General features: G+C 49.5%; 2 protein-coding genes across 7 annotated transcripts in view; both read left to right on the top strand.

Annotated features, from left to right (window-relative positions):
* Nucleotides 1-14,751, top strand: part of KMT2A (lysine methyltransferase 2A) — a 37,746-nt gene extending 22,995 nt beyond the window's left edge. For 2 of the 6 annotated variants that reach the window (XM_058194499.1, XM_058194495.1), the window contains exons 16-36: nucleotides 308-481; nucleotides 780-890; nucleotides 1,099-1,172; nucleotides 1,426-1,622; nucleotides 1,906-2,012; nucleotides 2,866-3,003; nucleotides 3,621-3,812; nucleotides 3,898-4,015; nucleotides 4,105-4,183; nucleotides 5,035-5,195; nucleotides 5,695-5,841; nucleotides 6,228-10,305; nucleotides 10,659-10,727; nucleotides 11,184-11,248; nucleotides 11,414-11,599; nucleotides 11,690-11,764; nucleotides 12,059-12,237; nucleotides 12,722-12,825; nucleotides 13,094-13,177; nucleotides 13,350-13,479; nucleotides 13,611-14,751. In XM_058194499.1, the coding sequence (XP_058050482.1) occupies nucleotides 308-481; nucleotides 780-890; nucleotides 1,099-1,172; nucleotides 1,426-1,622; nucleotides 1,906-2,012; nucleotides 2,866-3,003; nucleotides 3,621-3,812; nucleotides 3,898-4,015; nucleotides 4,105-4,183; nucleotides 5,035-5,195; nucleotides 5,695-5,841; nucleotides 6,228-10,305; nucleotides 10,659-10,727; nucleotides 11,184-11,248; nucleotides 11,414-11,599; nucleotides 11,690-11,764; nucleotides 12,059-12,237; nucleotides 12,722-12,825; nucleotides 13,094-13,177; nucleotides 13,350-13,479; nucleotides 13,611-13,886 (6,744 nt within the window). In that variant the 3' untranslated portion in view covers nucleotides 13,887-14,751. Of the gene's footprint in view, nucleotides 1-307; nucleotides 482-779; nucleotides 891-1,098; nucleotides 1,173-1,425; nucleotides 1,623-1,905; nucleotides 2,013-2,865; nucleotides 3,004-3,620; nucleotides 3,813-3,897; nucleotides 4,016-4,104; nucleotides 4,184-5,034; nucleotides 5,196-5,694; nucleotides 5,842-6,227; nucleotides 10,306-10,658; nucleotides 10,728-11,183; nucleotides 11,302-11,413; nucleotides 11,600-11,689; nucleotides 11,765-12,058; nucleotides 12,238-12,721; nucleotides 12,826-13,093; nucleotides 13,178-13,349; nucleotides 13,480-13,610 lie in introns of those variants that run through there. The other 4 variants (XM_058194496.1, XM_058194497.1, XM_058194498.1 and 1 more) reach the window with 4 other exon arrangements.
* Nucleotides 14,752-17,950: 3,199 nt separating this feature from the next.
* On the top strand, nucleotides 17,951-19,969 carry TTC36 (tetratricopeptide repeat domain 36). The gene is made up of 3 exons (XM_058194510.1): nucleotides 17,951-18,220; nucleotides 18,770-18,958; nucleotides 19,659-19,969. Exons 1-3 carry the CDS (start codon nucleotides 18,016-18,018, stop codon nucleotides 19,925-19,927), a joined length of 663 nt encoding a protein of 220 aa, XP_058050493.1. The 5' UTR covers nucleotides 17,951-18,015; the 3' UTR covers nucleotides 19,928-19,969.
* Nucleotides 19,970-20,010: the final 41 nt, after the last annotated feature.

Raw genomic sequence — 20,010 nt, forward strand, 5'->3', positions numbered from 1 at the left:
TTAGACCTCATGGCTTAGGAGGTGGTCCTATCACTACCGCTGCCAGTTTTTCTGTTCCAAAGTAGCTGAATGCAATGGATACTTGTGCATTATTGGAAGAGCTGTAGGTTTAAAAATGTGTCGGGTATCAATGTACTAGGTATGCATGTGTGGAAAGGTAGGTGGAAGAATTGTTGTCCAAGAGACAGGGCCACTAATTTTCTTAATGTGCAAAAGTAACCCCTCTCCCCTCGATTACTACGTTGTGCATTAGCATATTGTTTGTAAAATTCTGCAGAAAATATCCTACCCTCTTATCTGTCTTCAGGCAGCCAAACCTCCTGACTTGAATCCTGAAACAGAAGAAAGTGTACCCTCTCAAAGTTCTCCCAAAGGCCCAGACCCTCCCATACTTACAGAGGTTGGCAAGCAAGAAGAACAGCCACCACTCGATCTAGAAGGCGTGAAAAGGAAGATGGACCAAGGAGGCTATTCTTCTGTGGTAGGTCTTGGCGCAGTCGGCCACCCTCACTCTCAGGACTACTGCTGGGGTGAAGAGAAAATTGAAACTGAGTTAAAATAGGCTGTGGCGTGGCACTGAAAGGCCGCAATCTTGTTGCCACTTCTTGCATGGTTGTTGCCCTCCTGTGAGTGAAGAGGAGGCCTCCCATTTGACTCCGGCATGGCTGGGCCAGGGAGCTGCCCTTTGAAAATGCTGTAAGAGTCTACAGCTCCTGAGGGTAGTGAGGCATGCATGCCTTAAGGACCTGAGTGAGGTGCATCTTATTTTTCCCATCTAGTTGGAGTTTAGCGATGATCTTGTTAAGATAATCCAAGCAGCTATCAATGCGGATGGAGGGCAGCCGGAACTCAAGAAAGCCAACAGTGTGGTGAAGTCCTTCTTCATGAGGGTAGGCTGTATTTTGCCCTTGTCTTGAGGAAAGTTGGTGGTGCCCTTGTTCTCAGAGCAGCTCTGATTCTTCAAAGAAACTGTTTTTAAACTTGTCACAAGGGCAGCATTCCAATAAATTTGCCGAGCTCTGAGGCAGTTTTCTTAAAAGGTTAATGCCAAGCAAAGTAATATTGAATCTTATTAAAAATTGTGGTTTTCCTCTTTAGCAAATGGAACGAGTTTTTCCATGGTTCAATGTAAAGAAGTCAAGATTTTGGGAACCAAACAAAGTCACGGCAAAGTAAGTAATTGCTCTGCTTCCCAAAGTCACTGTCTGCCCACTAAGCAAAGGTGGTACCATAATGTTGTCCCTTGGAAGTCACCTGGACTTCCGAACGGTCTTTCTGGCTGCATGCAGCAACTTCGGTCAAGTACCAGAAGGAGGAGTCCTCTGGCATTGTTCTGTCTCCGAAGAAAGCTGAGGGAAGAGCTGGAGGGCTTTGGAAGTACAGAGCTGCATCTCACTTATGGCCGTGTCTCTTATTGTCTTTTAGCAGTGGAATGCTGCCTAATGCTGTCCTGCCCCCCTCCCTTGACCATAACTATGCACAGTGGCAGGAGCGTGAAGAAAACCGTTCTGCTCAGCAGCAGCCCCCTCTGATGAAGAAAATAATTCCAGCTCCAAAACCCAAAGGGCCTGGAGAGCCAAACTCCCCCACGGCACTGCATCTTCCTGCCTCACCCTTATCCAGTGAGAAATTGAGCCTCCTTTTCTTGCACTCTCTGTAGGAAGTTCTCCTGGGAGACAGGCTTTTGAGCAATGGGGGAGCAGAGAGGAGCCTTGGGGTCTGCTTTCTGCCTGAATGAAATGCATCTCATTCCGCACCCCCCCCCTCCAAATTCTTTGAGTTGCTTGAAAGAGCTCTTACTGCTCTGCCCTTTGCATTTGGGTCGATGGCTCCCATAGTTAATCCCGTTCCATGTTTCTTCCTCATGTTCTTTGTTGGGAATTAATCCTTTCCATTTGCTTTGAGGTCCTGACAGAAGCCAAGACGATAGCCCAGAACTTTCCCCTCCTTTGGATGTGGAAGACAACCGGCAGTGTGCTCTTTGCCTGAAGTACGGTGATGATGGAGGCAATGTAAGTAGTGCCAGATCCCGATTTCAGTCTTGTTGAGGTGCTCCTGCTTGCTGTGTCTACTTAAACTAATCCTGGCAGATTGATCTCGAGTCATTTTTGTACCTTAGAGTGATATCATTTGTCAGTTAAAAACATTTGATTAAATCCCTCTGAGATGTTGGTGAGCAAGTGCACTTAGCAGATAATGCTACCAAAGAGATTGTTACATTTTGATCCCACTTAAAAAATTAGTCAGCTCAAAGCAGCAAACATATTCAACACACCTGCCTCGCCTTTTCACCTCAGCAGCAATCCTGTAATGTAGGTTTGGCTAAAAGAGAGCGACCGGCCCAAAGTCATCCAGCCAGCCAGCGTTCATGCCTAGAAGATAGGCCTAGAATTCAGTGCCTGGTTTTCAAGAAGCGTTTGGAAAAAAAATACTAGAAAAATATTAGTGACTAAAGGATTCTTTCCATTCTTTACAGATGACTCAGAACTGGGAGAGATTAGTTAAAATCTCAGGATAAAATTCAGATATTTTGTTACAATAAAAACAGATGCAGAAGCATGCATCAGGGACAATTACATGGTAAAATAAAAATTAAATGGGCAGAAATTGAGGATGGAGAACACCTGGCTTAGCAGTTATATACTGTATGTGAGAGGAATCTTGGGATCATCATTTGGCCACAATCTGAAGGTGCCTTAGCAGTATTTACAGAGGATCAAGACATCTTCGAATTGAGACCAAAATAATGGGCCTTTTCTGAGCATCCTCCCTGCTTATCAGCTCTTCCGTCAGCAGCACTTCCTCCCTGAACAGGGTGGACTTCTGCCTATGAGTGCCTTTGGTGAGGTGTTTGCTTTTCTACAGGATGCTGGCCGTCTTCTTTATATTGGTCAGAATGAGTGGACCCACGTGAATTGTGCCCTGTGGTCAGCTGAAGTGTTTGAGGAGGAGGATGGCTCCCTGAAGAACGTCCACGTGGCTGTGATTCGTGGGAAGCAGCTGGTGGGTAGCATGTGTGACTGCGGAGAGTTTTCTTCTGCCACTCCAGGCGCAAGGGAGCTTCTTTGTATTGCAATTTCAGTTGTGGGACCACAGATCAGTATTTTCAGAAAAGAAAAGGGTTTCTTCTGAAAGAATGTGTGGGGAAAAAAATCTATGAGTTCAATGTTATTTTATTTCAGTAATGCTAGTAACAGGAAAAAAGGAGTCTGTAGAGTGTGGAATGGGCTGTCCTTGGCAGATTCTTAACAGCCAGGCTGGGGCGTAAAAAGGTACTTTTCAGCAGTTAAGGTGGAAGTTGCCCCAAGCAGTTGAACTGAGGCTTAGTCTCTTCCTTAAGTGCCGATCCCTTTGGATTGTTTCAGAGTGCCTGGTGATCTTTCTCAGCTGCTTTGTTAAATAAATAGATTTAAAGGTATGTTTAAATGAGTGAAATACAATGTTGTAACCCTAAATATATGCTTAATTTGTAAAACAAAAACAAAAAAAACCAACCACCAACCAGTAGCTTTGCTTGCTTACAGCTAGGGGCAAGAAAGATGAACCAATTAGGAGTTCTCTGATATAATAATATTTATCAGATATGTAACATTCATTTTAACCGTGCAGTATTTGTGCAGTTTGACAATCAGAGTAACATGCCAATCTTGCAGCGATGTGAGTTCTGCCAGAAGTCGGGTGCCACAGTCGGCTGCTGCCTGGCCACTTGCACCAGTAACTACCATTTTATGTGTTCTCGGGCCAAAAATTGTGTCTTCTTGGAGGATAAGAAGGTGTACTGCCCACGGCACAAGGACCTGATCAAAGGAGAGGTACGTCCAATGCCACTTGCCTCTTTTCTTGTCCCTCACTTGTTTTTTTTCCTGGTGACTTATTCTGCCCTGGGTTTGTTTGCAGATAGTGCCAGAAAATGGCTTTGAGGTCTTGAGAAGAGTCTTTGTGGATTTTGAAGGAATTAGCTTGAGGCGGAAGTTTCTGAATGGTTTGGAACCAGACAACATCCATGTGATGATTGGTAAACCCATTTGTGAAGTGGGGTCAGAATTGATGGTCTCTTGTGCCTCTGCTGTTCTTGTGCTTCAACTTTCTTTTACTTCCATGTAGGGTCAATGAGCATTGACTGTCTCGGCATCCTGAATGACCTTTCTGACTGCGAAGACAAGCTCTTTCCAGTTGGATATCAGTAAGTGGAAGCTGCTCCTGTGTCCCAAGCTCTTTCAGGAAGAAACCTGGACTGCAGGGCAGTGCTGGTTGGCTGGCCTGGTTCTCCACAAGATATGAAAAAAAGAACAATCTTGTTTCCTCATTTTTCATTGTTCATTTTTAATTGGATTATGAAATACAAGATGGTTCTCATTTTGTGACCACCATTGGCAGCTTGGTAATTAAGTGAAGTACAACTGTGCTTACAGTTTTACTTCAGCTTTCTTTTACTTTACAGACCTGCAAAGGTGGTTAATGCAAGAATTGGTTGTAAAATTAGTTTTTCATTACCATCGTAATTTTAAATGGTTGTAAGCAAGGCAGTTGCTAAGTGAGGACAGCTTGTACCTTCCTTTAGAATGAATATTTTTAAGGCACGGCATCCATATGCGATATCCCTTTCCTCCCCTGTACATAATTTTTACAATGTGCACAACAGAAGGTCCGTACACGTTCCTACGTTGTGAGCAGACAACAGCTGACAAGGGACTGTCCCAAATACTCAGGTTACACACTTCTTGTAATCCTCTGCTTGAGATTGCAGCCCCCATAACAAACAGCTTAAAAGAGCAGGAGAAGTGATCATATAGTAATTGAAAGATAAGGAGCTTGAGTTAGTATATTTTAGTAACATTAATTACTTTTATAGGCAATATAAATTAAATGAATTCATGTTGTGGAAAATTAAACTTGATACAAGATAATTTAAAATTATTTTGTTTTTGTTTTCTTTTTCCCAAAACAATCCAACATTTTTCCATGGCTTCAAAATTTCCAGAAAAAGTATGTTATTGTCCCAGCACTTATCCAATGTATATACTGTTTGTCCAGGTGCTCCCGCGTTTACTGGAGCACAACTGATGCTCGAAAACGTTGTGTTTACACGTGCAAGATCATGGAATGCCGTCCTCCTCTCCTAGACTGTGACATCAACAGCACCATGGAACATGATGACAACCGGACCATTGTCCACAGCCCAGTGTCACTTTCAGGTGTGGGCAAGAGAAGAGGGTATCAAGCTGGCAGCTACCAAGCAGCTATCTGCCGCTTGTCTTGCCTGGGCAGTTCCTTTTCAGGAACTGCCTTTGAATAGAGGGCTGAGAAATTCCCCTGCAAAAATACTTCTTTCTAGCTCCAGAGGAAGGTAGAAAGGGGCTGAATGGTCAGTGCGGCTTCCTCTTCTTTAGTTCTAGAAACTGTCATTTAAAATATCGCCTACTTTCAGAGTTGAGTCTCTTTTGCCTAATGGAGGGCAGGTGGAATTTCTCAAAAATGTTACTGGAGCAATATTTACTCATAAAATCATCCCTCCCAACATGTATAGTTCTCACCTCCAGTTGATGTGGTGTGAGGGCCCTTTCCCTTTCCTATGGAAATAGAAGTTATTGAGGAGAAATTGTTCTTTCTGATTTTTTCCCTCTGAAATAGTCGATTCAAATATATTTTGATTTTAATTCAAATTGAATGATGGTCCTGTTTTTCCTCCTGCAGCAGAAATTCCGCCCAGAGATGGTCGTGCAGCATCTCCCACAGTAGATCTTTCTCCACATCCTCAGAACTTCAAGGCTCTGCGGATCAGAACGCCAAGTTTTGCTCCTTCCCAGCGAACTCCGGGTTCGAGGCCATTGCCTTCTGCAGGTCTGGCTCATAACTCTTTTTTCTGTGATGGCTTTTGACTTAACTACGTCTTGAGAATATGGATTTATTCTTTTTCTTACTTAAAAACTATATTCAGATATTTATTTAATTTAAATACCTTAAACAGTATTTCCAGATAAGACTAAACTAGCCCTACTGTAAGAAAGCCCGAGAGAAATTTTGTTCCCTTTACTTTCCTAGTCCTGGTGTGTGATTTTGAGTCAAAGCCTATCTTTCTACCTTCAAAAGCACACAAATCAGGATGGATTTGTTCGAGGGAAAAAGCAGAACTGAGCTAGGGACAAGAAGTGCTTGACTCTGGGGATCAGGTTTCTTTGAGATTCGTTATGTTCAATTTTCTTCTTTAAAAAATGATCTCTTCCTAGGAAGCCCTACCCCTGTGACGCATGAGATCGTAACCGTGGGAGATCCTCTGTTATCCTCTGGACTTCGGAGCATTGGCTCCCGGAGGCCCAGCGCATCTCTGTTTTCACAGCCACTGAGGTCTTGGATGCTGCCTCCCACCAGAGTTGGGGCCACTAATGCTCAGCACAGCACCATCTCTTCAGGACCCAACAGGAGTCCCATCCCAGAGCATAGCGTGAGCATCAAATATACCGAACGCTCTGTGGGACCAGCAGCCTTGCACATTGCTCTTCAGGACACATTTGCCCCTCCCAGTCCAGCCATCCTAAGCGGAGGCAGAGGAGCTTCTCCTCGGGAGGGAAGCCTTTCCTTTGAAACTGTGCCTTCTGCCAAATTAGATAAAGGGAAGCTGCTGAGCCCCAAAGATCCGAGTGCTTCCTGTGGACAAAGCATCTCTGGCCCAGAAGGAAAGCCAAGCAAGGGAGGGAAGTTTCTAGAGTCCTCTTCTGGACTGCTTTCTCCCAAAGACTCCATCGTTTCTTCACTCTTGCATCAGAACCCCCCAAAGAAGGAACAAGACCGGCATCTAACACAGGCAGACAAAAATTGCTTTTATAAAGCCCCAGAAGCAAAGACCTCACCATTTTCAAGGAATCAATCCCCATGCACAAATGATCCAGTATCTTCTGTGGGGAGAGAGAGGAGACAGAAAATGAAGAAGGGGACAAAAGAGAGACATTCTAGTAAGCTTTTTAGAAGTTTAAGTGTCCTCCCAAGTAGCCACAAAGAATGCGCAGAGACAGAATTTGTTCATCGGGCAATGACATCTGAGCATATTCATCAGCAGCAATATAATTGCATTGCTGTTGAGAAACTCATTGACAATGGCCTCCTTGGCCAAGAGACATCCAAAGCCGCTTTCCAGAGTGACATGGCCGCCTCCAAGGATTTGCAGAATTCACAGAAGCGCACAGTAAAAGTAACCCTGACTCCGCTCAAAATAATGGAAGGTGAGAGCCAGTCCAAAAATGTTCCAAGAGAACAAGATGTGGAATCTCAGCCAGGGGTTTGCACATCTGTGCCCCTGTCAGCTTCCATTCCAGAGCACTCGGGAAATGACTGTATTGTCTCAGAAACTCAAAGCTCTGCTTCTTCCTCAATGGCCCCAAGCGATCCCCCTTATCCAAATCTGCCTGTTCAAGACAGCGGCTTGATGATCCAGGATGGAGCCAAAGAACAGGAAGATGGGTCCTACAAGCGGCGATACCCTCGGCGTAGTGCGCGTGCCAGATCCAACATGTTTTTTGGTCTGACACCTTTGTATGGTGTGAGGTCATATGGTGAGGAAGACCTTCCTTTCTACAGCAACTCCACCGGCAAGAAGAGAGGCAGGCGGTCTGCTGAAGGCCAAGTGGACGGTGCCGATGACCTCAGCACATCAGACGAAGAGGACTTGTATTACTACAACTTCACCCGAACGGTTGTCTCAAGCTCAGATGAGCACATGGCTTCTCATAGTTTATTCCGTGAAGAGGAACAGATCAGTCTCCCCAAAATCTCGCAGCTGGATGGTGTGGATGATGGGACAGAAAGTGATGCAAGCATCACAGTAACGACGAGGAAAATCAATTCAGGAAACAAAAGGAGCAGCAAAGAAAATGGAACAGAAAGCTTAAAACTTGAACGAAGTGAAGATAGTGGGGAGAAAATGCAAGTGACCAAGAGTTCAGTTGGCCATAAAACAGCTGATCCCAAAATGGACAATTGCCGGGTCAAAACTCAAGATTCTCTGGAAGCTCAGCTGAGCTCCCTAGAAGCTGTTGGTCGTCGTCCTCGTGCCAACACGGAGCCCTCTGAGAAGAACCTGCTGGATACATTCAGCACAGAACTGCTGAAGTCTGACTCCGACAATAACAACAGCGATGATTGTGGGAACATTCTTCCTTCAGACATCATGGACTTTGTTCTGAAAAACACCCCTTCGATGCAGGCCCTGGGGGAGAGCCCGGAGTCGTCGTCCTCGGAACTCCTGACTTTGGGAGAAGGACTGGGCCTTGACAGCAATCGGGGCAAAGATATGGCTCTCTTTGAAGTGTTTTCTCAGCAGCTGCCAACAGCCGAGCCGGTAGACAGCAGCGTCTCATCTTCCATTTCAGCAGAGGAACAATTTGAGCTGCCCTTAGAGCTGCCTTCGGATCTCTCAGTCTTGACTACCCGGAGCCCTGCAGTCCCCAGTCAGAACCACAGCAGACTTGCAGTCATTCCAGAACCTTCCCTTGCCGCCTCAGGGGAGAGATCAATGTTAACTCTCCCTTCCTCAGATTCTGTTGAGAAGAGGGTGACGGTCACAGAAAAGGCTTCCTCCGGTGAAGCAGAGCCAACGTTGCTAAGCCCACGAGTGGCCCCAAGCCCTGAGGGCCCTCTGACCCCTGATCCTTTCATTCAGAGCCACCTGGAAGCAGAGCACATGGCCAGCCCGCCCTGTGGACCGAGGGAAGCTGGTCTCGGGGCCGGCCAAGATCTGGCCGGCAGGAGCAGCGGGACCCCTGGCCTTCCCGTTTCTCCCTCCCACCCGCTCCAGAATCCCAAATACAGGCCAAGTGCTCCCGACAAGCCCGGCCCATCTCCCATCTCAAATGCTGCCGTGCAGACCGCCCCTCTCCACCTGAAGGCTGCTGCAGAAAAGCTCTTGGTGGTCAACCAGAATATGCAGCCTCTTTACGTCCTTCAGACGCTGCCAAATGGCCTCACCCAAAAGATTCAGCTGACTTCTCCCATCAGCTCTGGGCCAGCCGGGATGGAGGCCGGGGCTTCTGTGCTGGGCCCAATGGACACGGCCAGCCTTGCGCTGGCTGCAGGCCTGAGCCCCGGCTTACCTTCCACCAGGCCTCTCTTTCCTGCAGCCAGCAAAGGCCTGCTACCCATGCCTCATCAGCAGCACTTGCATTCCTTTTCGGCCAGCCCCTCCGGTGGTGGCGGCGGCAGTAGCACCAGCAGCTTCCCAGCAGCCCTTGGCAGTGCTGCCTCAAACCTTCTGATTGGGGTCCAGCAGCTGCCTGACCCCGAGGTGAATCCAAGGGCAGATATTGGGCCTACAGTCACCCCTCCTCCTGCCGGCCTGGGCAAGAAACGGCCCATTGCACGCCTGCACTCCCGAAGGGCCAAAAAGCCTGCTCCTTCTGCTGCTGCTCCTTCGGACCTGGCCTCAATGAACTTCCCTCGGTCCTCCCCGCCCAGCCACCCAGGCCTGCTTGATCTGGGAGCCGCGTGCCCCCGAACCGTGCCCAGCATGATCAAGCGATCCAAGCCAGGGGTCATGTACTTTGAGCAGGCGCCTCTGTTGCCTCAGGAGGTGGGGACGGCTGCTGCAGAAGCAGCCCTTGGAGCATCTCCCAGCATAGCCTCCCCTCCACCTGGACGGAATGTGCCCCCCTTGCCAGCACCTAACCCTGGCCCAGCGGTCCCACCCCACCTGTTGGGAAAAGGGGGCTCTGACGTGCCAGGCGTTTCGGATATGAGCTCCCTCAGCAGCCTGTTAATTAAAGCCACTCGACAAGGGCTGAGCCTCCCAGAGCAGCCTGCTTCAGCACCGCCGCCGGCTTCCAGGATGTTTCCGTCACATAAGGAGGTTTCGTTGGCCCAGTCTGCCTCTGCAGGGCCGGCAACGACTGCTGTAGCCACCGGCATCTCTGTCTTGCCGCCCTCGAAGGCCACGGGCATGTCTGCTGATCCTGGAAGCGCCTACCAGCCTGAGCCTCTCGCACAGCTTTTGGCTTGCAAGGCTGGGCCGCCCCCCGCTCACCTGGACCTCCCCCCCTCACAGGCAACTCCCCTTTCAGACTTCCCCCAGCTGATGGATACGGCAGCCGTGGGACGAAACAAATCGGCCCCCTGTGTCCTCACAGCCTCTCCTGGGAGCTCCCCTTCCACCGTGCTGGGCTCCACCAGGACCAAATCCAAAGTCAAGCGCTTGCCGACCCCTTTGGGCAGCAAAGGATCTGGGAAGAAACCCAGGGCACCTCCATTCTGGAACAGCTTCCCTGGCCAGTGCATTCCACCACAAGGCACGAGGGTGGCAGCCCAGGACCCAGGCGGAGGGTGAGAGAGCTGTGGTCCTGACTCCCCCCCCCTCCCCTCCAAACAAGCCCCTCAGCCCTTCTGTGGTACTTGCTGCCCGCTGGCTGAGAGGCGAATTCCCTCTGCCCTGCTGCCAAATCAACAGGTGGGGGAGGGGCACTGGCTGGTTCGGACTGCCTTGGTGGTTCTAGAAGCACCGCGGAGAACCCAAGGTGAAGCCTCCGCAGTGCTTTTGCCAGTGTTTGCTCTAGGAACTAGCTCCTCCCCGACTGACCTGGGAAAAGTCATGGGGATCTCACAGTTGAATGGCAGTGTGGCTGGATTTGTGGTAAGCCCGACTTCCAAGCTATGTTTTGCTTGCCCGTGTCTCCTAGGCCCCAGCCCTTGAGGGTGCAACCAGACGAGGCAACAGACATCCTGCAGCCAGCCCACAAATCAGTAGGGTAAGTGGCTCTTTTGGAGCAAAGCCTGGTGGGGGGAGGAGGACGCGTCCAAGGCCATGCACCCATCCACTGGCTTTCTAGACAAGGATCAGTCTTAGATTTGGTGTCTCTGACTACACCAAAAATGCCAGTGGAAATTCAGTGGATTTCAAAACTGCCAGGGAAACAGAGCTCCAGTTCTTATTTTAGAAATGTCCACATTTGCTGAGTGTTCAGCACCATAGAATCAGCGATGCTTCTTGAGACACCAGAAGAGTGGATGACCGTTGCGGCCAGAGGTCTCCAGTTGCAAATCTGTTCTCCTGCCAAACATGTAGGCGCCTCCCAGAAAACTTTCCAAAACTTAGCGTGTGCCTGTCAAACTACTAACCTAAACGGAGATGGTGGCAGGTATCTCAGTTATATTGAAGGCCTGTAGCTGAAATGGGTCTCTCGGCCTTTTCCTCCTCTCCACAGGCCTTTACAGCCTCAGCCACAAGTGCAGCCAACACCGTCCTCTTCAAACGAGTTAGAGCGTGCAGGTACGTGAAGGCAGGTGTCCCTTTGCCCTGCCTGAGAGCTGCAGGACTTGGAGGTCTGTATATCACACCCCTGCTTTGCTGGGAACTTTTCTTGGAATGTTTCCCATTTGGTCTCTGTTGATTTGTGTGGCCAAGAAGTCACAAGGTTTCCTTTTTTCCCTCCAGATTCCAATGCTGAAGAGGAAGAAGAGGAAGAAGAGGAGGAAGGCAGCTTTAGCTCCCCCCTCATGTTCTGGCTGCAGCAGGAGCGGAAGCAGAAAGAAAGCCTTGCAGAGAAGAAGCCCAAGAAAGGACTGATTTTTGAAATCTCCAGTGATGATGGCTTCCAGATCTGTGCAGAAAGTATTGAAGGTAGGCCCAAGGAGCCTTGCGTCAAAGGGGTTGTGTGACACTGTTGGGTGTATTGTTCTGTTAAATCCTTGATTGTTCTCTTAACCTTAGAAGCCTGGAAGTCCTTGACAGACAAAGTTCAAGAAGCTCGGTCGAACGCCCGCCTGAAACAGCTTTCCTTCGCAGGTACCAGCAGCTGGAGGGGAAACCGAGAGGGCAAAGCTCTGTTTGCTACACTCACCTTTCCATTCAGAACAGCCCTTGCACTGTTTCCAAGAGGGTGGGAGCAGGGCTTGGAGCCCAGGCTAGGTTCTGTGCTGATTCAGGCCCTTCTGACCGGGCAGAAAAGGTTCACCTTGAGCTGCTGCCGCTTCAACAGCAGTTGGAGCAGCCTCTCCAGCCCTTTGGCCTTTGCTCCGGGTCTACCTTGCCCTGTTCACTTGGAGCCACAGCTGCTCTTCCTGCCTCTCCCTCTTCCAGGTGTGAGTGGGCTACAGATGCTGGGCATTCTCCACCATGCTGTTGTGTTCCTGATAGAGCAACTCTGTGGAGCCAAGCATTGCTCCAACTACAAGTTCAGGTTCCACAAGCCAGAGGAGGCCAAGGAGCCTCCCGTGAACCCCCACGGCTCTGCCAGGGCTGAAGGGCACCTCAGGCAAGTGGAGTCCTGCTCCTTCCCCTTTTCTCCCCAAAGCTGCTGCTGCTGCTGCTGAAAGAGAAGTCTTAGGGCCTTGCAGTGAGAGGGGGAAGCATAAAGTAGCACTCTTTCTCCAAAATTTGGGGTGGGCACGGCATGCTTCCCCCCACCCCAAAAAAAGCATTGTTTTCTGCTTGCCTCTTTTTGTTTAAAAGTTCTTCATATGTTGTATTTTATCCCATTTTCCAGACAATTACAGTCTTCCACAGTGGCTCAGAGCCGTTAAAGGAGAAAGGCAGGCAATCTAAAAGACAAGAAGCGCAAGGGACAAGGGGGGAAAGGGAGATCAGTTCTTTGAGGCCAGAGCAAAGTGGTGAGCCATAAGGCGTTTTGGCCAGGCCAGCCCTCCCTTGCTGCTGTTCTTGTCTGAGCTGGAGCATAGCTGGAAACCTGCTGCCGTGGCAGTCGATGTAATGTGTAATGCTTCTCTTCTGCACTGCAGGAAGTCTGGTCTTGACATGTTCAATTTTCTGGCTTCTAAGCATCGCCAGCCCCCACAGTACAATCCCAACGATGAGGAGGAAGAGGAGGTGCAGCTGAAATCTGCCCGGTACATAGCAGGAAGGGAAAGCTATTAGGCTGTGGGCTTTTGTAACTCATTGTAGATGGGAGGAGAGGGCTTGGATTCCTGCACCTGAGCTGTAAGCCACGACGGATGGTAGTAAATTCGCAAAGGGACCAGAACCCGAGGCTCGGGGAGGAAGGGTCCTGTCACGCTTCAAGTAGGAGGTTTGGGGCTGCCTCAGGCCTTCAGGTTGATGAAGTCATGCTTATGTCAGAGGATGCCCTCAAGCAGATTCTTCCTCATCTGTCTTCAGGAGGGCCACCAGCATGGATCTTCCGATGCCCATGCGCTTCCGACACTTGAGGAAGACCTCCAAGGAGGCAGTTGGGGTTTACAGGTAAATGGAAGTTCTGACAGAAAAGAGGGAGGAGGAGAAACCTGGGCCATCAGTCCTGAGAGACCTCATGACATTTTTGAGCTTGGAGATGTTTGAAGGCAGGCTTGCTTGCCCGGTGCCCCCAGGAACAGCACCAGGCTTATCAGCTTTGTGTTCTCTGCCATCCTGCCAGGTCTCCTATCCACGGACGGGGCCTCTTCTGCAAAAGAAACATTGATGCAGGGGAGATGGTGATTGAATATGCCGGCAATGTGATTCGCTCCATATTAACTGACAAACGTGAGAAATATTATGACAGTAAGGTAAGTCAGCGGCTAGGCAGTTTTACTTGTGGAACAGTTGCCCAGATCTGTAGGCTGCGGAGTGGTGAGTTGGTCTGGCTTTGGTCGGGCAGATGGAGATGTCACCATCACACATGGTCTCTGTCTCCCAGGGCATCGGCTGCTACATGTTCCGTATCGACGACTCAGAAGTCGTGGACGCCACCATGCATGGAAATGCAGCTCGCTTCATCAACCACTCCTGTGAGCCCAACTGCTACTCACGAGTTATCAACATTGACGGGCAGAAGCACATCGTCATCTTCGCCATGCGCAAGATCTACCGTGGTGAAGAGCTCACCTATGATTACAAGTTTCCCATTGAAGATGCCAGCAACAAGCTGCTCTGCAATTGCGGTGCCAAGAAATGCCGACGTTTCCTCAACTGAGCAGCCAAGCTGAGCCACAGCAGTGGCCAGAGGAAAGTCAGGTGCTGGTGCCCCTCCACAGCCACAGATGCGTTGACTTGATCTGGCACGTCCTGCTCAGAGCGAGGTGGACTTTGGTGTGCTGTGATGGGACTCAGAAAATGGGAACGTGGGCTGCAGCAACCAAGGTTGTCCTGAGCTGGCACGAGCACCTGGTTGCCTCTTCAAGCTTGGAATGTGCGCCCTACCCTCATGTTGCAGCTTGGGCTGGCAGCTGAGTGGTGGTTCTCCAAAATTCCTGTGGCCACTGGGGAGGAATCCCAAGGCAGCAGTTTGGGCAGATATAGTTCTTTGGATGAGCTTTCAGGAGGGCAAGCAGACCTTTGGGGAAGAGCTTCTGTCCCAGAGAACCACCTCGTGTACTGAACGTTTACAACTGACCCCCCCAGCTGCCACTGGCCCTGTCAGAAATTTAGTGGCCCCCAAAGTCGAATTGGAGCCGCACCCCCCCCCCGCCCTCCCGGGTGCAGCTTGTTTTCTGAGGAGGAAAAGTGCTGGTCAGTCCGATCGGAGCTGCTGTGGCAGTCGCTGGAAGAGCAGCAGCCGCTGCATTTGCAAAGGAGAGGAGGGAGCCTGGACTTTGTGAAATCCATGACCATTTTCAAGCCTCTAGAAACAGCCCCCCTCAGCCTCCTTCAGTTGCACCATCTCAAATTAAGTCTTTGGATTTTCCTTGGTTCTGTTTACATTTTAGTATTTAAAAGTTTTATAAATGTAAATATATTTTGTATATTTTTCTATGAGCAGCACTTCATAGGAAAGAGCACTTAGGAGACTATTTTTTCAGTCATGGTTGCATCTTGACTTAAAAAAGAATCCATTTTAAGGGTGAATGTTTTATTTTAATAGGATGGTCTTTCCAAGGTTGGGTCAGGCACTTCCTGATTCTCCCTCAGGAGGGAAAGGAGATTTTTCTGGATGCTGCTTCGGCTGCCCCGTAAGAAGAAGCGTTCTCCCATTTTCAGGAGAGGATGTAACCATTTGGTGGGCCTTCCATTCTCCAGCAGTCAAGCAGTCGACTCTCCCTGGAAACCGCCGGGATTCTCTCTAACTTTCCCTCCTTCTCCTGCCTCGGTTCAGGCCAGAGGAGTAAACATTCGGTTTCTCACCAAGGCTGTGCCTGGTCTATCTTACTCCGGAGGCAAGACAGATCAACTCTGCCCATCTCTTAAATGGGAGCAGAATCACAACCTGCTCCAGCTAAGACCCTTGGAGCAAAGCCTTGGCTTCTGCTACCGGGATCCCACCCACTCCTCTCCTGGAAAGGAGGAGTTGCTGCTTCTGACCGTCACCTTTGCTGTCCCAAGCTGGCTACACCTTTGTACCCAGGAGGCAGTTTGGGAGAAAGAGGCACGAGCCAGGTGGGGTTAAAAGGAAGAGGCAGTTGCTACTTAAAGCTGCTCTTTCCGTCTTGGCTGCTGGGTTGCACTGTGGCTGCTAGAAGAGTCCTCCCTTTTCTCTGAAGGCTCCGAATTTCGGCTCAAGCAAAATTTGGTTGGCTCCCCCTTCACAGGCATCTCCTCCTGCTGTTGCTAATCTGGCTGTCCTGAGCAGCAGCAGAGCTGCTTTGGACTGCTCTGAACCCCAGAATGCTGCTGCTGCTGCACCTGAGGGGGAGGCTGGGAGGAGAAGGGAGCAAAAGGAAGCTGGGCTGGGCAGCTTCCTGGAAATATGAATGTATCTTTCTAAGAACTGACAGATCGTGAGATCAAAGAATACTAAGTCAGTCCACCCTTTAGAGGTTTTATTTTTTTTAAAGGAAAAGCGGGTCACTGCAAAGGGCTGGGCAAGAATCTTCTCTTCTTTGTTGTGAAGCAATACCGGGTTTTCAGTCAAATTCATCCTCTGTGCAGAATCATGTCATTTGGCCAGGTTGTTGCTGGTTCATCTCCTGCTCTCCCCCCGCCCCTAAGCCTGCAAGTTTTTATGACTATAAATAAGGTATCTATAGGACTAATATCGTACTGCATTGTGTCTTGAAGCCTGGCTTTGAATTCTCTTTAACCCTTTAGATAATGGTTGTGTTACAGTTGCTGAAAAGGCAGGAAAAACAACACGCCAAGGGCTCCATGGGCAGCGGATGCCGCCTCCAGTAGACCCGGCTCCCATTGCAGGGGAGGGGGGTACTGTATGCAGACCTCCCAGAAGTGAGGATGGAGACTTGGCTGCTGTGGATGCTCCTGACCTTCTGTGTTTAATAGTCAATCCTTGTACAACTTGCTTCTCTCCTCCGCCTCTTCCTCTTTTTGGATTCCAGTTGGTGGAGCTCCTCGCCTGCATTGTGCGCTTTCTGGTCTCTTAATAAGGTCTTGCAGCTTCGCCTTCCCACCAAGAACTGTGCCCGTGGTGTTTCTTGGATTCAGCGTCTTCAGTAGCTACAGGTAGTGAATAAATGTCTCAAGCCACTTTGCAAAAGCTACATAAACAGGGCTCTGATCCATACAAAAACTTATCATGTAAAACCAATTTCTCTTTTTTTCTTGTGTTCTTCCAAAATGAGTTTTTTTTTTCTTTAAAAAGAGGAAATGTGTTGCTTGTGCTGCATCAGTGTTAATTCCCTGTCATTGTTACAGGGATGAAGGAAGTACTTTCAATAGTTTTAAGAAATGACTGAAAGACTGAATGTAAAAATAAGTGTATATAGTTGTACAAAAAAAGGAGTTTTTAAACATGTTTATTTTCTATGCACTTTTTTATTTAAGTGATAGTTTAATTAATAAACATGTCAAGTTTATTGCTTCAAAGGATGGGATTTCTTTTAATCGGGGCGGAGAATTTTCCCAGGCCAGCCTGTTGTTCTCTTTACCTGCACCACAGAAAGGCCTTCTTCCAGCCCTCACGAGGCAGCCATTGACCTCCCAATTCTGTATTCCAGTATCTTTGCTGGTTGGGTCTGTAGGTCTCCAAATGCTGCAGGCCCAAAACAAGGGAATGTGCAAAAACCTCCAGCCCTTCTCCCCCTGGAGGTCTTTGAAGGAGACCCAAGGCAAAAGTCTCCAGCAGCAGCTTCCCTCCAGAATCCTGAGAGAGCAAGAAACTACGCAGTCCAGCCTTTGCTGGGAGGTTTTGCATTTTTGGTTTCTTCTCCTTAGTGGCATTTTCTCACAGGAAGCCTAAGGAATAAAAAGCCCCGTTGAATCAATCTCCACACTTGGTCTGGAGAAAGTAGGTTTCAAGCAGATGAACCAATGTGAGAAAGGTGCAGATTGTTTTCCTTTTCCTGCCACTCAGCCAAAATGCTTGTTATTGCCGTCTCTTGCTGAAGGAAATGGAACTCTTCTCAATATTCTCAATAACTAAGGATGTATTTCTACTCATATGAGTTATTATTTATAATGGTCAATCAATCATAAAATTGAAAGCCAGAAGGCAAAGCCCGTCAATTTGGCCTTCTATTAATGGTCCTCCTGGGGATTGCACTGTGCTTGCCCCCTGCTATTCTCTAGTGTTCCCCAAAGTCACACAAGTCAGATGATGTCTCCATCTCTGCTCTTGGGTAAGGGAATGGCGAGTGTACCTACCTTTCAACAAAGTCTTCAAGGCAGCTTATAACAAAATAGCCGTGGGGCCTTACTCCTGGCTGGCCCTCTCTGGGCACCTGAGATTTACTCATTTGAGATTTACTCATGAGATACCTGAGTGGCATCATCCACTGCAGCAGCATCTGACGGGCAGGGGAGTCGGGAGGAGAAAACTGCCCCCATTTGAGCTGGCTTGTCAGGCACAAAGGCCTGGGGGTTGGATGTCGAATCCACTGCAGCAGCTCCTTTTGCTCTCCACAAAGGCTGGATTCATGCAATAATTCCCTTACCAGGAAGCCCCTCCTCTAGAGTCAGATGGTTCATCTACTAGCCCCACACTTCCTGTTCAGCAGGTTTGTCTGAGATGGAGTCCTGCATTCACCCAGTTCCTCTCCTGTGCAGCCTTGGTTCCTGCTCTTTCTGGCCTCCCCCATCTCATCTGCAAATATGCTCAGGAAAAGGGACAGGGCTCCAACTCCCACTTCAGCTTGCTGATCACATCCCAACAGCTGCCCCTCACTGCCTTCTGTACTGTAGGAGGCTGGCGGGCACCGCCCCGCTCCTCCCTCATGGCCATTGGCTGCTGCTGGACCGGCCCCTTCCTCCCCAGCCACACAAGATCTCCTTTGAAGTGGCCCAATCCTCCCCACAGAACTCACCAGGCTTTCAACATGGCCACCATCCAGGATTGGGCAGTTTTGCAAACTCTTTTCCACCCAAATGTTCCCTTCGATGAAGATTACCCGGAGGAGCAGGGGAAACAAGCAATTCAAGGTGATGACTCGCTTCCAGCAGGGGTGGGGAGGGTTTTTTCCCCATAAACTTCAGAGGTTTCTATCCTTGCAAGCTCTCGGGAGCAAGGAGATACCTCGGATCTCTGGGCTCACAACAGATTCCTTAACCTGTTTCTCATAAATCATTTTCAAATCAGTCACTTGAAAGGGCTGGTTGCCAGAGAGATTTTGCCCATCACTCTCCAAAATTGGGAATGGAAGGAGAAGGTTGGCAGGCTGCTTTCAGACACTTGCCACCTTTGTTCATGCTTCAAAAAACCGTGAGGCTGTAGGGCTCAGCTTAACTTGTGGCTTCCTCCCCATTGAAGGGCAGTCTGCCTTTCAAAAGGCAAGCCAAGTGACCATCGAGGGGGTGGGGAGGCAAGGCTACTCGGCTGCTACAACTGCCTCTGTAAGAAAGCTTAGCTTTGAGGATTTGCGCGGGACCCATCGTTTCCGGGGTGGCATTGGAATCTGGCTGGCTCTGAAGGTTATTAGTTGCCAGAGCCGGCCTCTTTTTTCCTGAGTCTGCTTCTCACGCTGGTGACAGAAGACAACTTTGATCCTGAGCTGCTGAGGCAAGCCACTCATCTGGAGGCCCAGGGAATCGCAGCAGCTGAAGGAGGAGAGCTGGCCCTGGCCCTGGAAAAGCTGAACCAAGCCATCCAGCTGCTTCCAACCCGAGCCTCGGCCTTCAACAACCGTGCACAAGCTCTTCGGCTCAAAGGGGATGTCGCAAGTAAGTGTACTCGGGGCTTCATCCCTCCTCCTCCTCTCCCTCCGCTGGTGACCATGGCTGCCCTTGGCCTGGAGTAGGGAGGAACTACATTCACTGAGGGCACTACGGCAGGACATCTGGTTCAGCCCGAAGCACAAAGCAAGACCGTCGCTTTGTATCCGCTTGGGTCTCTTCATCTTAAGCAGAGCATTTTGGGGTTTTGTTGGGTCCATAAGCGAAACTGCCAGCAGCTGCTCTAGGGGTATACGGCTTCCTGGCAAGAGGGGTTCCCATCCATTGGGACAAGCAGTCATACAAACAAGGCAGGTGCCTGGGATGCCTCCTGAACTTCCACTCTCCCTCTTTGATCCTGTTCCTTTTCAGATCCCTCCATTGTTTATCTGATTTATATGGCTACCCAACTCACCATATGACTCACAATTGGGTCAAAAAGAAAGGAACCAAAACTTAATAGGCATCTAGGACAGAAAAGCAGAACATCACATCTGCCTTTCGAGAACATCCCTCTGGGCAGGCTCATCCCTCCCTCCCTCCAGGCCAAGCTTCTGGGAATGGGACAAGGGTGCAGAGGGTAGCCCCACCTGTGCCATTAAGGGCTCCAGTTTCCTGGAGCCCACAGAGAGGGTGCCTGTTTGTACAAGGCACTGACCAGATGTTTATTTAATTAACTCGGCCACGCTTTCTTTTTCCATCTCATCAGAGGCGCTGGAAGACTTGGAGTCAGCCCTGAAGCTCAGCAAAGGGGCCGGGCCGGTGGCACGCCAAGGTTTTGTGCAACGTGGGCTGATCCAGCGGTTGCAAGGCCAGGATGAAGCGGCCCGGAGCAGCTTTGAGCAGGCAGCCGCCCTGGGTAGCATCTTTGCCCGCCAGCAGTTGGCACTGATGAACCCTTATGCAGCCCTCTGCAACCAGATGTTGTCGGAAATGATGAGGAAGTCTCACCCAAAAGGGGAGAAGGAGACCTGCTGAGCCTGTAAATGGGGGTGGGGGGGAGGCGAAGGGGCAGCTGAATAAAGCCCACGACTTGAAACACGAACCAAGGCCTGCTTTTG

The sequence above is a fragment of the Ahaetulla prasina genome, chromosome 9, assembly GCF_028640845.1.
Source record: "Ahaetulla prasina isolate Xishuangbanna chromosome 9, ASM2864084v1, whole genome shotgun sequence".
NCBI classification, from domain to species: Eukaryota; Metazoa; Chordata; class Lepidosauria; order Squamata; family Colubridae; genus Ahaetulla; species Ahaetulla prasina.

Excerpts from the sequence above, each read along its gene's own strand:
- TTC36 (XM_058194510.1), top strand. The coding sequence starts at position 18,016 with ATGGCCATTGGCTGCTGCTGGACCGGCCCCTTCCTCCCCAGCCACACA. Across the intron at positions 18,221-18,769 it reads GGGGAAACAAGCAATTCAAG|AAGACAACTTTGATCCTGAG; the intron begins GTGATGACTCGC and ends CGCTGGTGACAG. Across the intron at positions 18,959-19,658 it reads GCTCAAAGGGGATGTCGCAA|AGGCGCTGGAAGACTTGGAG; the intron begins GTAAGTGTACTC and ends CCATCTCATCAG.